Raw genomic sequence first — 15,388 nt, forward strand, 5'->3', positions numbered from 1 at the left:
AATATTTTTTTACAATCCAATCTACAAGTCTAACCTACTTAAACTGTTTTTTTCAACTAACCAGTAGGTTGCCTATGAAGTCAACCCGAACAAGAAGGATTCAGCTCTAAAGAAGCTAGCGATGAGGATTCTTGAACTCATGTGTTCTGCCGACGGTTGCGAACGCAACTGGAACACGTTCAAGGTGGTAATTTTGGAATGAAAATATAATATGTTAGTATGTTACAGACTTATAGTTTGGTAATTGTAACTTCAACTTGTAAGTGTAAGCTAATTAGTTAAATAATTAATGCCAAATGTACTTTCTTTCACGTAGATTCACACCAAGAAGATGAATCGCCTTGAGCAAAAGAAGCTCAACGAATTGGTCTTCGTCCAATACAATCAGAAATTGCGAGAACGATTCCAAATTGGGAAAGAAAAGCCGAATTTCTTTGACCCTATCTGTTTAAATGAGTTAGATGTAGATAACGAGTGGCTAGTAGAGATGGTAGACCCAATATTTGTTGGCAAGAATTTGACATGGGCGCAAGTTGAAGATACCGCATACGGATTGACACCTGAGAAGGTACTACTTTCGCTCGAAGGCAAAAGAGGGGGGCAAGTAGTAGCAGTCAACCTGTGGAAGAGATCAAGGAGATAAGAGGAGATGATGATTAGACTGAAGATCCACCATAGGATGTTGATGAAGTATTGGTGCTTACAAATGATGAAAAAACAGAAGAAGAAGCATATGTGGAAGGAAATAACTCGAATGATGACGACGATGATGACTATGGTGGTGGTGATCAAACACCACAATGGCAAATAAATCAATGTACATAATAGCAATTACCATTTAGTATTATTTTGTTAGTGACTTAGTGTATGACTTGTTGACTTGTAAACTATATTTCCACTTTCTACAATCAATAATAAATAACTTCTTCATTTTGTTTACTTACTAAGTGTTAATTGATATTTGTTAACTATATTATCAAATGTTGATGACTTGATGTTTTATTCATTGTTTAATTGGTTTTATTTCACTCAAATATATTTTAAACATATAAAATTAGTTATCTATTAACTTACGAAAGTTCCCCCTACTTTTTTTTCCATTTTTATCTTATGTTTCTCTGATTTTTTTCATTTTAAAAATAAAAAATTATATGTGATCGATCGCAAATGTGCAGAGGCATATGCAATCGCACACAATTGCATATGCAATATGACAACATTAGTTATGTTTATTGATGATTTCTCTCACGTGACTTGGGTATTTGATGCGTCGTCATGATGAACTGTTGAACTTGCTTTGATCATTTCATCAAATGATCCAGAGTCGGTATGATTGTGCAATTCAGATCCTTCGTTCTGATAATGGTGGTGAGTATAGCTCAAATAACTTCAAATCATATCTCCAAGAGCAAGGCATTCATCAACTTTCTTGTGCCTACACTCCACAACAAAATGGAGTGGCAGAGCGCAAGAATCGCCATCTTCTTGAGGTTACTCAATCTCTTTTGATAGGAATGAAGGTCCCCAAGTCATACTAGTCTGCAGCCTTGTTAACATCATATTATTTGATTAATTGAATGCCTACAAGTGTCCTCAAGGGAGATATTCCAATACATGCATTAACACCTACATGTCCTTTGTTTGTTGCCCATTCTAAAGTGTTTGGTTGTTTTTGTTTTGTGCATTCATTACATCCCTCCAAGAACAAATTTGTCAATCGATCTGTTAAGTGTATTGTCATTGGATATTCTCTTCAACATAAGGGTTATAGGTGTTATGGTCCACCTACATGGAAATATTGTGTCTATGGATGTGACCTTTAAAGATCGCCCATTCTACTCTCCTTTGTCTGAACATGTTGATGCAATCAAGACATCATTTTCTACCTCTGCTAGATGTTGATACTTCTCCTTCTGCATCTCCCTCGGCACCCAAGCGGCTCCTCACCTATGTTTGCCGATAGTTGAGACCATCACACGGACCGTCTGTATCAATTAGGGGTGCACATGGAATCGACGGAACCGGTATACCGGACCCGTTGAAGTGCACCGGTTCTGGTTCTAAAAATCAAAGAATCGATTAGTTCAGTTCAGTTCTCAGTTTGGCGTTATGTAGAACCCAACTGGACTGTGAACCGGACTGTAGAACCGAACTTGGAACCATAGAACTGAACTTAGAACCAAACCTGGAAGCGAACCGTGATTATCATGCTTAATTGGACTTGTCTTAAAGCTATTTTATGAGTTTACAATGTATTTTAGTTGTCTATTTGACTCATGATTTATGGTTTACAATGTGCCATTTAATTGTTTCCGTAAATGTCTTTTTGCACACCTTACACGATATATATACCATTCATCAAATAGATCACAACACGAATGGACATGGGCTGGATTATTTAAATAATTTAAAAAAAAAAAAAAAAAAAAAAAAAAAAAAAAAAACATGCAATTGGGCTTGATTATAAAAAGCCTAGAACTGTAGAACCGAACCAGTTTTTACAATCCGGTTCAGATTCGGTGCTAGGGTGCAAACGGTCCGGTTTCGGTTCCGATTTTCCTGGAACCGTTACGAATGGTTCAGTTCCGGTTTCACACTAGAACGGGACTGAACCGAACCGTGTGCACCCTTAGTATCAATAGCTCCTCTTCCAGTCTCAGGTATCTTCTCTCATCCTATCTTTACTGCTAGTCCTTCATCCCTTGTTGCTTCTCGCACTCGTAGCCATCATCTCACATTACATCCTATTTCTAATTTTGTCTCTTATAAGTCTATTTCACAATCATATCGTGTGTTCTTGGCCACCATTTCCTCTTCCACTATTCCTAAGTCCGTGCTTGAGGTTCTTTTAGTCCCTACTTCGAAGCAAGCAATGGAAGCAGAAATGGTTGCACTTCATAAAAATGTATCTTGGGATCTTGTTCCATTACCTCAAGGTAGAGTACAGTAAGGTACAAGTGGGAGTTCTCCATAAAGTATCAGGTTGATGGATCTATTGAGCGCTACAAAGCTCACCTAGTGGCTGAAGGCTATACACAACATTTGGGGTTGATTACAATGAAAACTTCTCATATGTGGCAAAGTTGAATTCGGTCCACGAGATTATTTCCTTGGCTACCAATCTTGATTGGCCTCTATTCCAGCTTGGATGTTAAAAATGCCTTCCTTCATGGCGATCTGGTAGAAGAATTGTATATGGATCTACCCCCTCGTTTTTAGCTTAAGGGGGAGTTTGGGAAGGCACTTTATGGCCTTAAGCAATCTCTCAGAGCTTGGTTTGCCAGATTTAGTGTTGTTATTCTCTCCTTCAGCTTCCGAAGATGTCAGGCAAATCATATAGTCTTCATTCATACTTGACAAGAAGGCAAAACTATTATACTTGTCTATGTGGATGACATTGTTGTGACTGGTAATGACTTGGAGTTTATTGATCAAGTTAAGCACAAGTTGAGCAAAGAATTTGAGACCAAAGATCTAAGTCCATTGCGGTACTTTCTAGGGATTGAAGTTGCCAGTTCATCTAAAGGCATCTTCATATCCAAAAAAACAGTATACTCTTGATTTACTAAGTGAGACTGCGAAATTAGGTGCTCGTCCAGCTTTATCTCCTATGGAGCAGAAGCACTCGTTGCATGCATCTGAAGGTGAGAGTTTGACAGATCCAGGTATGTATTAGAGATTAGTTGGAAAACTGATCTACTTGACAATTACAATACCAGACATTGCTCAAGCTGTAAGTATTGTCAGTTGATTCATGCACTCGCCAAAGGTGCCTCATCTGGATGTTGTACATCGCATATTGAGATATCTGAAGTCATGTCCAAGACGTGGTATTCTTTATATGAATCATGAACATGTTAATATTGCTGGCTATTTTGATGTTGACTGGGTAGGATGCTCAAAAGACAGAAAGTCTACTTCTGGCTATTGCACATTCGTTGGTGGCAACGTGGTTACATGGAGAAGTAAAAAAACAAGCAGTCGTATCTCGATCCAATGCAGAAGCAGAGTATAGAGCTATGGCTCATGGGGCTTGTGAACTCTTGTGGCCGAGATCCATTATGATGGAATTGGGTTTCCCTATCACCTCAACTATTCCTCTCTATTATGATAGTAAGGCTATCATCCATATTGCGTCTAACTTGGTCTTTCATGAGCGGACTAAACACATTGAGGTTGATATACATTTCATTCGAGAGAAGATATCCTCTGGATTATTGGCTACTCCATTTGTCATATCTACAAAACAATTGGCAAACATCTTTACAAAGGCTCTCAGCTCTCCCATGTTACAAGAAATCCCTGGTAAGTTGGGTATGACGGACATTCATGCACCAACTTGAGGGGGAGTGTTGGAATATTTAGTAAGGTCATTTCTGTAAAATATGATATTAGTGGGCTTATTTGAAAATATTGTATAAAGTAGGCTATTATGATGTAATGAAGGGGAAAAAAAACCCTTACATATATATTGAATAAGATAATAGAGAGATCCCACGTTCTCTCTCTCTCTCTTTCTCCAAACCCTCTCTCACATTCCTCCTCTTGGTTCTTTCATTCTTCATAGAGTAACGGCCGTTACGGGGGGTCGTAACGGGCTATCACGACCTCTTTTTCTTATTGAAAAAAATCCAAGAAACCTATATCAGCCCCATAACGGTCCATTACAAAGCCGTTACAGCCTTTATGAGGGGTGTAATTGGCTGTTACGGGGGCTATTACATCCTTTACCGGTCATTTTTTCCATAAGGGTCGTTACGGCTTTAACAACCCCATAATGTGTAACGGTTTCCACCGTAACCTTTACGTAACGACCTTTATGGCACACTATGTACATCGCCCTTTTTAAAATTGTGGCAGAGAGGGGGTAACGGGTTACTGTTGATGAGGTTTCCTCATCGGGTTCTCCGAGATCTTTCTTTCATAACAGAGGGTTCCAAAACTTAGGCGCTCATCCAATGGGACTGTTGGAGGCCATCCCTATGTAGGAGAGGAAGGGTAGAGGGATTAGCAAGGTCTCCCAATGAAGATCATTTCCTGGAATGTGAGAGGTTTGGGTTGCCCTCATAAGCATTCCCATTCAAAGATATGTGCTCTTGCTCTAAAGCGTGGTTGATTATTCTTCAAGAGATTGAGTTACAATGAGTAGACAGAGGTATCGTCAATTCCTCGTGGAGAAATGAAGGTAAGGATTGGTTAGCCTTGAATGTTGTTGGCTCGACTGGAGGAATTCTGCTATTGTGGGATTCTTCCAAACGAGTGAAGGAAGATTGTTGGGTGGACCGTTTCTTTGTTAATGTGGTTTTCAAATAGGTTTCATCGGGATTTTGCTGGATTTTTTCTAGAGTCTATGGCACATCTAGACCATCTCTCTGCTCCTCTCTTTAATATGAACTTTCTTATGTTAGAGAGAAATGGCATCTTCCTTGGTGCGTGGGAGGTGATTTTAATGTGGTTCGCTTTATACATGAAAAATTGAATGGGTCCCAGGTCTCCTCCTCAATGCAGGGTTTCGCGGATTGGGTTAACAAACATGAATTGTTCGATCTTCCTATGGGGAATGTGAAATTTACTCGGTCTAACGGTCGATCTCCTCCAGCCATGTCCCTGCTAGATAGATTTTTAGTTTCTCTGGACTGGATCTAGCAAATCACATTTGCTCGCCAAAAGCATCTTCCCAGGCCTGTCTCTAATCAATGTCCAATGCTTCTTGAAAGTAACGAGATTAATTGGGGTTCTAAACCTTTTAGATTTGAACTAGCTTGGCTAGAAATGGATGGATTTAAATCTCTAGTTTCAAAAAGGTGGTCCTGCTTTGATGTCGTTGGCTTTCCGAGTTTTAAGCTTTTCAAAAAGCTCCAAATGCTCAAAGTAAACCTAAAGGCTTGGCATCGCGAGATCTTTGGAAAGAGAGAAGCAGAAATGGTGTCCTTGTTGTCTACCATTCAGGCTTTGGTTGTTGAGGAAGGGGATCTATTATCATAGGAGGATATTGCTTCTAAAGCTAAGTTATCTACTGACTATTCTTCTAGACCAAAAGAGGAGGAAATAAAATGGCACCAGCGATCTAGAGCTATCTGGCTTAAAGAAGGTGATTGCAATACCAGTTTTTTCATGGAATAACCAATGCTAGGGCGCAGGTGAATTTTATTTCCCCCCTCTTAATTGATGATCTTGTGGTTTCTAAAAAGGATGCTAGTTATAACTCTATAGCTACTTTTACTCTTATCTTCTATCTTCAGATAATGTGTCCCATCCCTGTATTGATGATTTAGCTTTCAATCTTGTCCCTCTTGAGGATGCTGATCTTTTGGAAAAGCCTGTCAACCTCGAAGAGATTAAATCTACAATTTGGGAATTAGGGGGGGATAAACCTCCCGAGTCAGATGGTTTCCCGATTGCTTGCTTTCAATCCTTTTGGGATTTAGTTAATGGTGATCTTTTTTGTTTTTTGTCTGATTTCTTTGATTCCAACATATTGTCGATTGAGATGAGATGCACCTTCTTAGCCCTAATTCCCAATCCAGAAGGGGCTCAGAATCATAAAGATTTTCATCACATCAGTCTCCTTCGTAGCCCTTACAAAATCCTTGGTCAGAGGCTAAGGCCGGTGATTGACAAGGTCATTTCTCCCTTTCAGTTTGCCTTTGTTGAAGGTAGACAGATTCTTGACAGCATGCTCATAGCCCACGAGTGTCTGGATTCCTATTATAGAGCAAGAAAGTTGGGAATTCTTTGTAAACTCGATCTTGAAAAGGCATAAGATCATGTCGGTTGTGCTTTCCTAGATTATATGTTGGTAACGATGAGTTTTGGTGATAAGTGGAGGGCTTGGATGGGAACCTATGTTTCTTCTCCTAGATTCCCAGTGCTTATCTAAGGGTCCCCCTTCTGATTTTTTCGACCTTCGAAAGATCTACAGTAGGGTGATCCCTTATCCTCTTTCTCATTTGTTTTAATTACTGAAGCTCTTAGTCGTGTGTTGTCTAGGGGCCAAGAAACAAGGCTTTTTAGGGGCTTCAAGGTGGAAATTTCCCCCCTTGTATCTGTCATCTCCAATTTGTTGATGATTGTTTTGTGAAGATAATGATCATATGGTGGCTTTCTTGAGTATGACCATCTACTGGTTCGAGATCGTCTAAACTTTGAAAGTTAACTTGTCTAAGAGAGTGCTTTGGGATCAATTTAGCTACAGAGGTAATCTCTTCCCTGGTTGATTCCTTAGGATGTAGGGTTGGCACTTTGCCTATTACCTAGCCAGGCCTTCCCATGTGTATTGGGAGACCTCCACTGTATCTTTGGAATAAGATTATAGAGAGAGAAGAGAGGAAATTGTCTGCCAAGAAATGTAAACTGTTATCCCTGGTGATATACTTAATTTGATAAAGACCTCCCTCTCTAATTTACTTGTTTACTTCATGTCTCTATTTAATTACCCAAAATATGTCATCCTTAAGATCGCTAAGCTACGAAGAGACCTTTTGGCAAAGCGTTTCAACCTCCAGGAAGTTTCCGCTGTTAAACTGGAGGGAGGTTCGCACTCCTTATTCTAAAGGGCAAGCGGGAATAAAAAAGATTGGAGGTGGTCAATGAGGCTCTTTTGGCCAAATGGAATTGGAGATTTGGGTGTGAGGATAACAACCTTTGGAGATTGATTATCTCTACTAAGTACGGATTATCTCCTTGAGGTTGGTGGACTAGATCCTCCTCTCTTTACCATGCTTCCTTTCTCTCGAGAGGGATTGCCAAGATAGCCCCAAATGTTTTTGAATGGTTCTCCTTCTCTTTGGGGAAAGGTTCCGGGATTAAGTCATAGTTGGATCTATGGTGCAGATCCCCCTCTCCGAAGCCTTCCCTCCCTGTTTGCCATTACTTCCAATCCTGATGTCCTGGTGGCTAATTGTTTTTCTGAAGCAAGTGGAGAGGTGTGGTTTCCTCCATTTCGAATGAACATCTCTGACTCTAAAATCCTAGACCTCATTGAGCTCCTTTCTCGTTTACAAGATCGTTACCCTAATCCTAGCTTGGAAGACTCCTATCATGGTGTGCCATAATGGTCGTTACGGAGCCGTAAAGGCCGTTATGTAAAGGTAACGGTGGCAATCGTTACATGTTACAGGGTCGTAAAGGCCATAACAGCCGTTACGGGAAAAAAAAAAAAAAAAAAAACCCGTAACAGCCGTTACAGCCCCCTATAACGTCCTGTTACGCTCCCCGTAAAGGCCGTAACGGCTGTAATGGCTTCATAAAAGTCCGTTACAAGGTCGATCCATGTTTTTCGAGTTTTTTTATCAATAAAAATAAAAGAGACCGTAACGGTTGTTACAGGGGCCGTAACGAATGTTACAACCCATATCGTACAGGTAACGGCGGTGGCCATTATGGTTATGAAATACCTTGCTCCCTATCCTAGTCCATTGCAAGCTTTGGCCTTTTCTCGATGAGATCATGCTACAGCTCTTTAGCAACTCCTCCCTCGTTGGTTAGATGTTGCCACACAAGCTCAGCGTCGTTCTATGGTATGCCCCCAAAGGTTGCAGCATTCATGTGGCTAGTCGGGAAGAACCATGTTCTTACAGTCGATAACTTGAGAAAAAGAGGCATGATTATTCCAAATGTTTGTCAGTTATGCTTTCAAGCTGAGGAAACCGTGGATCACCCCTTCATCCACCATCCTTTCTCCATTGACATTTGGTGGAGTGCTCTTCTCTTGGCGGGGGTTTCGTGGTCTATGCCCAAGTCTATCGACAATCTCCTTTGTACCTAGCAAGCGGATCTGGAAGGGGCTTTGGGTAAAAGGAAGTGGAGGGTTATTCTTATGGCAGTTCTGTGGACTGTGTGGGCTTAGAGGAATTGTTGGTCATTTGGAGTGTTTTCTATAGTCCTTGTTTTGCTTAGGGATTGGGCTCCTTAGTTGTATGGTCCTTTGGGGCTTTTCCAGCCTTGGGACTGGCTATCATATTTTTGTTTTTTGCATTTTGTTTTTTCTTCTGCTTTGTTTTTTCAGCTCTACCTAATAAAATTCTAATCTTTCAAAAAAAAAAAAAAAAAAAACCTTCTTTTTTTAGTGGGTAGTTCAAGCCTTTTCTATCTTACTTTTGTCTTTTTGTAGCTTTTGCCCAGTGAGCAATGAACACCTTTTAGTAAAATATTGTTACCGTTGTGTGTGTGTGAAAGAGGAAAACATTTTCACGTGTTTGTGTTTCAAAAGATGTCATGCGTTCATCATCTTCATAATCTAAGCCTTATCCCAACCAACTGGAGTCGACCACATAAATCATATTCCGCCATTCCACTCTATCAAGGGCCATAACTTCAGTACGACCCCATACTTTTGGGCCTTCCCCTTGCCAAACCTTAATAGTTTTATTGTGTTGGTTCCACTTAGCACTTTGTTTCTTCCGCATAGGATCAATAAAAAAAATTTTTTTTCCAATTTGCTGTATAGAATTTCATGTTGAATGAATCATCAGCATCATAATTCATAGCCTTGTCCTGGCTATTTGTGGTCAACAACTTCATGTTTGGTGAATAAAATAGGAAATAGAAAAAACTTGAGGAGAGTGGCAAAACAAATCTCACCTCAAAAACAATCCCTGTATAGTAGGAAAGACCACGGACAACAGATGCATCAAACTGAATCCATTGAGAATATCCATATTGTTCAGCAAGAGAAAAGAGTTGTTTCAAATCAGCAACTGCATCCCCAGCAGCTCCCAGCAACTCTGTAAATAAACAAGAAGAAAATTAAAATTTACAATTCCACAAAACGAAATTTCCATCTACAAAAACTTGAGTGTGAAGCAACGCAGGCAAAATATTATTTTAACATGTGAAAATTAGCATACGAGAAATAGGAGGAAGCAAGCAGACAACAAACGGTTTTATAATACAATTTGGGAGAAAATGACAACCTATCAGGTGGATTGCTCGTAGAGGAAGAAGATCCTACTCTCCCTGACAATGCTTTCCAATCTCAGCCACAGACAGTTAATGACGATGACAACGATGCATGGTAGCAGTAGTGCTACTCAGACTAATTTTGGAGATAGTGCATGTGTCAGTACCAAGGCTGATGGCACCAACGAAGATTTTATTGGATGATGGTGAGGCTGAGGGAAACCATGCTAATCGTGGAAAAAATAGCATCAAATATATGAGATGATATGGGGAAAGACGTACTGGTTAGGGGCAGAGCATCGCAGATGATGATGATGCAGAGAAGCAATGTAGCCCGGGTAGACATGGCAGCATTGCCCCCATGGGATTGAGGTAGCCCAGCTAGCAAAAGATATTTGGCATCCCATGTGGGGTCTGTCCCTTTGTTTCCTAACCCCCAACCCCACCACATCCCCAACCCAAAAAAAAAAAAAACCACCACCCACACCCACACAATGTTTTCCGTTCTGAATCATGCAATCCAATTACGAGCCATTTGTCACCAAGATCATCATTTTTAACAACCCCAAATTATGGTTCTATACTCCTAGTCTTGATTATATTAGAGATTTATAGTAAGCATGTTGCGACTAAGATGCTACTATGTGTGTGGATCTATAATAATAACATACATCATTTCATAAAAATTACAATATCAACGGTACAAAACTTTTTCTGAGAGGTAGTGCAGATTTTATTGAAAACGAAGGAAATGGGTGAAGATTTTTATTTTTATTTTATTTTTGAAGATTAAATATTATTAAAGGGAACCAAGTGCAACCCAAAAAAGAAAAACAGAAACAGAAGAGGAAAAAAAGAAGAGGAAGAGCTATACATAAAGAAAAAGCAAAAAAAAATGAAAAGAAAGAGAAGAAGAAAGCTAAAACTATACAACTAGAAACCAACAGCCGCAAGAGCAACTACAAACTTTGAAAGAGGAAAAAGAAGAGAGGCCAAGAAGATGTGAGACATGAGATGAACACTAAAAAATTGCAAAAACTAGACCAAGAAGAATTAAATGAAACAGAAGAGCAGAAGCAAGAGGCTTTAGAATCAATGCCATGCAATCACGTCCAACTAGGCCTTCTAGAACACCCTTGTCAGGACAACAGTCTCCACAAAATTCTCCCTTTAATACGAACTCCTCCCCCATGCCATGCTAAGGAGGTACCAATTAAAGGCAGCATCACCCAACAACACTGGATTAGGTTGAAAATTTATCCCAAAGAGCTCTAACAAAGGGACAATGCATAAACAAATGGTCCAACAACTCCACATCTCAAAGGCACATTATGCACACAGATGGGATCATATGTTTCTTTTTTTTTACAGATTCTCAATATTGGGCACCCTACTCTTGGCAGTAACCCTGGAAGGTCCTCTACATGACCACTTATATGACCAAATGAACTCCATTGGCTCATGAGAATCGCAGCATAAAAGGAGTAAATGGAAAATCTACCAGATCTATCCAACTGCCAAAGCAATTTCCTGCTGGATTCTTTCCAATCAACTGAGGACACTTTAGGCATTGAACGAGAGACATAACATAGAGGCATATTTAGCTACCTTAATCAAAGTTGCTCTTCCTCCACGCGATAATACCTACTCTTGCAACTAGAGAGCTTTCTTTCAATCCTTCCAACCACTCTATCCCATAAATGTTTAGCAGTCTCGCCAATGCACAATGGAAGACCCAAATAAGAAGGCTGCCTACCTTGCAACCAAACATCCCTGCTAGACTCAACTTTCTCGATGCTAACCTAATACCCAATATCTCAGTTTTGTAGATGTTGACCTTCAAGACCGAGACAACTTCAAAGCAATGAATAATCTTCCAAACATTATCAACCTGAAGGGCCTCAATATCGCAAAACATAACCATGTCATCTACAAATTAAAGATGAGATCTGGTATTAAACATTCCATAAACCCTTTAACCAAACCCACCGATGCCACTCCTTCCATCATTCTACTGAGAGCCTTTTACCACCACTGCGTAGAGAAAAGAAGACATCAGGTCACCCTGCCGAAGGCCCCTTGACTCCTAAAGAAACCTGTAAAAGTATAGAGACAGAGAGAAAAGGAGATGAAAGAGAGAAAGAAGAGAAGATAACAATCCAAAGGCAACGAACCCTATTGTTATCCTCATCTACCAACCTAACTCCCATTTATGAGCTTCAGTAACAATAGACTTAACATTTATGGAGTGGAGAGCAATTAAATTCTCATTATTTCATCATGGAGCAAAAAACAAAGCAACAGAACTAATGCTTTTGGGTCACATAGAGGACGGTTAACTAGTGTCAACTGTAAACAATAGTCCATACCCGAAGTAACATTTTTTCATGGGAGCAGAAAAATCAACGTGTTCATGTCAGTGTTATGACATCATGCATGATATACATGAACAATGCATGTACATGACCAAAGTGACCTGAAACTTAATATAAAAGGCATAGTTAAGCTAACCACCAAAACTCCTAAAACCTCAAGACCTATGCCATAAAGATTAGCAGCAGTACAATGAAAAGTATGTTCTATAAGCAGACAACACAGCACAAACCAAACCAAGTAGTTGTTCTTAAAAGTGAATATCCAAAAGCTAATCTGAACCACAATAGTAACAACACTTTCAGATATTCATCACTGAGTTGAAAACATGCTCCCTAAGCATATCACCTCAACATTTTTTTTCTCTTCTTTTCTTTTCTTTTTATCACATCAAAAGTAAACATTTGCATTTGGTAACATGTCTGTCCAATAAAGGTTTTAACAGCAGCAGACCTTCCAACTTTGACAATGATTTAATGGACAGAACTTGCAATAGTCCCTTTATAGCTTCTAATGATATCGGAATGTCAATTAGTTTCTTCTCGATCTCCTCCATGGGAATCTTTTCCATCTACATTTGATAAAAAAAAGAAAAAAAGATAAGAGTACCAAGGAAGTTAGATTGTACATGGAATTTGAGAACATATCATGCATAGAGTGGACAAATACATTGAATCAGAGATGTTTGCATAATAAATATATTTAAAAAGTAAAAACATTTTGCTGAAAGTATAGACAAAAGTAACAATGACTCTCCACCCTATTCAAATTTATCATCTTAGAGACGTGATGGTGTCAGAAGCACTTCAAACAAAGAAAAATCCTGATGGGTAGAGGAAAAGTGCATGCAACAAAAACAAAGGAGATGCACAAAGTTGCACCAAAAGTTGGGGATCAAACTTATAAGTCACACCACAAAGCACTAAGGGTGGTGGAACCAATACTAAGATAAGAAAAAAGGATATCGGAAGAAGTTTGGCTTCATGTCAATGACCACAACCATCAAAGCCATAAAATTGATGGCAAGTATAAAAGGAAAAAGGAAGAACATATACACATGGTTTTTATATTTCCAAAAAGCATATGATACCTGAAGAACTTGTAGTGAGACTGATGAATTCCCAGTAGCTGTGGGTTTCCATCATAGGTCAGCATTAAGCCTAACTTTTTTGCACTAGTTATATTTGAATTGACCTTGAAACTCTACCTAGAAATAATGTAGCAACTAATCCCAAGCCAGTCAAGGAGGTCTAATGTCAGACGAGCAGCCAATCATAGAACTTATGCCAACCAATAATAATTCTCATTGTTTGAATAGGATACATGAAACAGGATTAATAAAGTCAACCACAAATAGTTAGGACCAGGCCATGACATTTTGGTCTTTGAAACTCCAAAGTCCAAGTCTTTCAAATAGTGGGACCTTCTATGGATAGGCCACCCAAGTCTTACGCACAATTTTGTGGAAAGATATAATAATCATTTGTAATTGGAGGTTGTTTTCATGGAATTGTTTATCAGGAGGAACACATACCATCAAGAAACAAATGCCACCACTATGCCCATTCTCAAGTCAAGGATCATAGAATTCCTGTGATAGAATATTGGAGCCATGCAAAAGCTAGGCCACACTGTGAAGATCACCTTAAGCAGAACCACTCACTAGGCACGATCATCATCATCTAAACCTTATTCCAACTAATTGGGGTGCTCTCGCTAGGCACGATGCAACATTGAAATCAATGGAAAGAGAAGGTAGGACTTAAATCAACAGGTGAGGCCAACCAATGGGCTAGACTTATATTCATGCTAGGCGGTTTATGGCAGGGCCATGTTTTGCATGGGTTGGAATTCCTACATATGTAATATGCTAAAAGGAAAGATGGGTACAAGAAATTCACAGAGAGGTATAAATTTGGTGTACCCATTTGGCGCACCAAGCTCTGGCTTCAAAATGGGTAACGTTGAAGTTGAGGCCGACACCGCCTATCTACAGACCTCGTGCACATGCAGGACATAAGCACCCTTCATCATAAATTCCATGGAATTTACGAATGGTTATTCAAACACCATAATTACATCTATTAGTGTACACAACTTTGGGTGCACCTGTGGTGTACCATACATATGATATTTTACACAGTCATGCATGCAACTGAGGTGCACCATACATTTGTATTATCTTATATCATAGTTGTGTTTATCTAGGTTTCTATATTTGTGTTGACCAAGCTTCTTTAGGTGCTTATCCCTGCTAACCTCCTTGTTACAAGTATTGCTAACCTCCTTTGTTATAAGTACAACATGTGTGAGGGGGAGATAATCCATCGAAAATCGCTTTTCCACTCCTTGAATTTATTCCCCTTTTCTCTTGTTTATCACAAATACCCCTTTGGTTCTACATCCCTATCCTAAAATAATGAATTGCGTTCGTACAAGCATTTTGCACGACCTATTTGTAAATAAGAGATGAGAATAAACTAAAAGAGAGGAAAAGGGGATCTTCAATGGATTATCTCCCCCTCCCACATGCTTTATATATAACAAAGGAGGTTAATAAGGATAAACACCTAAAGAAACCCATATAAACACTATAGGTGCATGCGTAGCTGTGTAAGCTACCATATGTACGGTACAATGCATGTGCACCCAAAGTTGTGTATACTAAAACTCCCGCTCTAGCTGGTGCATGGATATCAAACATGCCAAGTTTGGAAGTGGGTGCATGGATAGAGAGGCTTAGGTGAAGACATCTGCTAACTGATCTTCTGAACGAACAAAAGATGTATGTAAAAACATTTTCTTTTAAAGGCGATGTATGTACAAGCTTGGCAATTATTTTTTCCTGAATAAAGGAACAATCGACTTCTATATGCTTTTTCATTCCATGAACACGGGACTTGATGCAATGTGCATGGCTGTTTGATTATCATAATGTAGTGGAATAGGAGAGGGCGCAGTCAATCTTATATCCCGACCTTGAAGGATGGATTTGACCAATATAATTCATAGGCTAGATGAGCCATGGCACAATATTCAACTTCGGCAGAAGAGCGGCCAACAACTGATTGCTTCTTGCTTTTCCAAGTAACCAGATTTCCTCCCACGTCATGCA

At 39.5% G+C, this 15,388-nt stretch overlaps 1 protein-coding gene across 3 annotated transcripts in view; it reads right to left on the reverse strand.

Annotated features, from left to right (window-relative positions):
* LOC131243089 (histidine--tRNA ligase, chloroplastic/mitochondrial) overlaps positions 1–15,388 on the reverse strand; it is a 64,078-nt gene that overhangs the window by 12,582 nt on the left and 36,108 nt on the right. For all 3 annotated transcript variants that reach the window (XM_058242180.1, XM_058242179.1, XM_058242178.1), the window contains 2 exons: positions 12,727–12,844; positions 9,583–9,725 (listed from right to left, as the gene is read on the reverse strand). In XM_058242180.1, coding sequence (XP_058098163.1) covers positions 9,583–9,725; positions 12,727–12,844 — 261 coding nt within the window. The remainder of the gene's footprint in view (positions 1–9,582; positions 9,726–12,726; positions 12,845–15,388) is intronic.

This window comes from Magnolia sinica, chromosome 4 (assembly GCF_029962835.1).
Source record: "Magnolia sinica isolate HGM2019 chromosome 4, MsV1, whole genome shotgun sequence".
Lineage (NCBI taxonomy): Eukaryota > Viridiplantae > Streptophyta > Magnoliopsida > Magnoliales > Magnoliaceae > Magnolia > Magnolia sinica.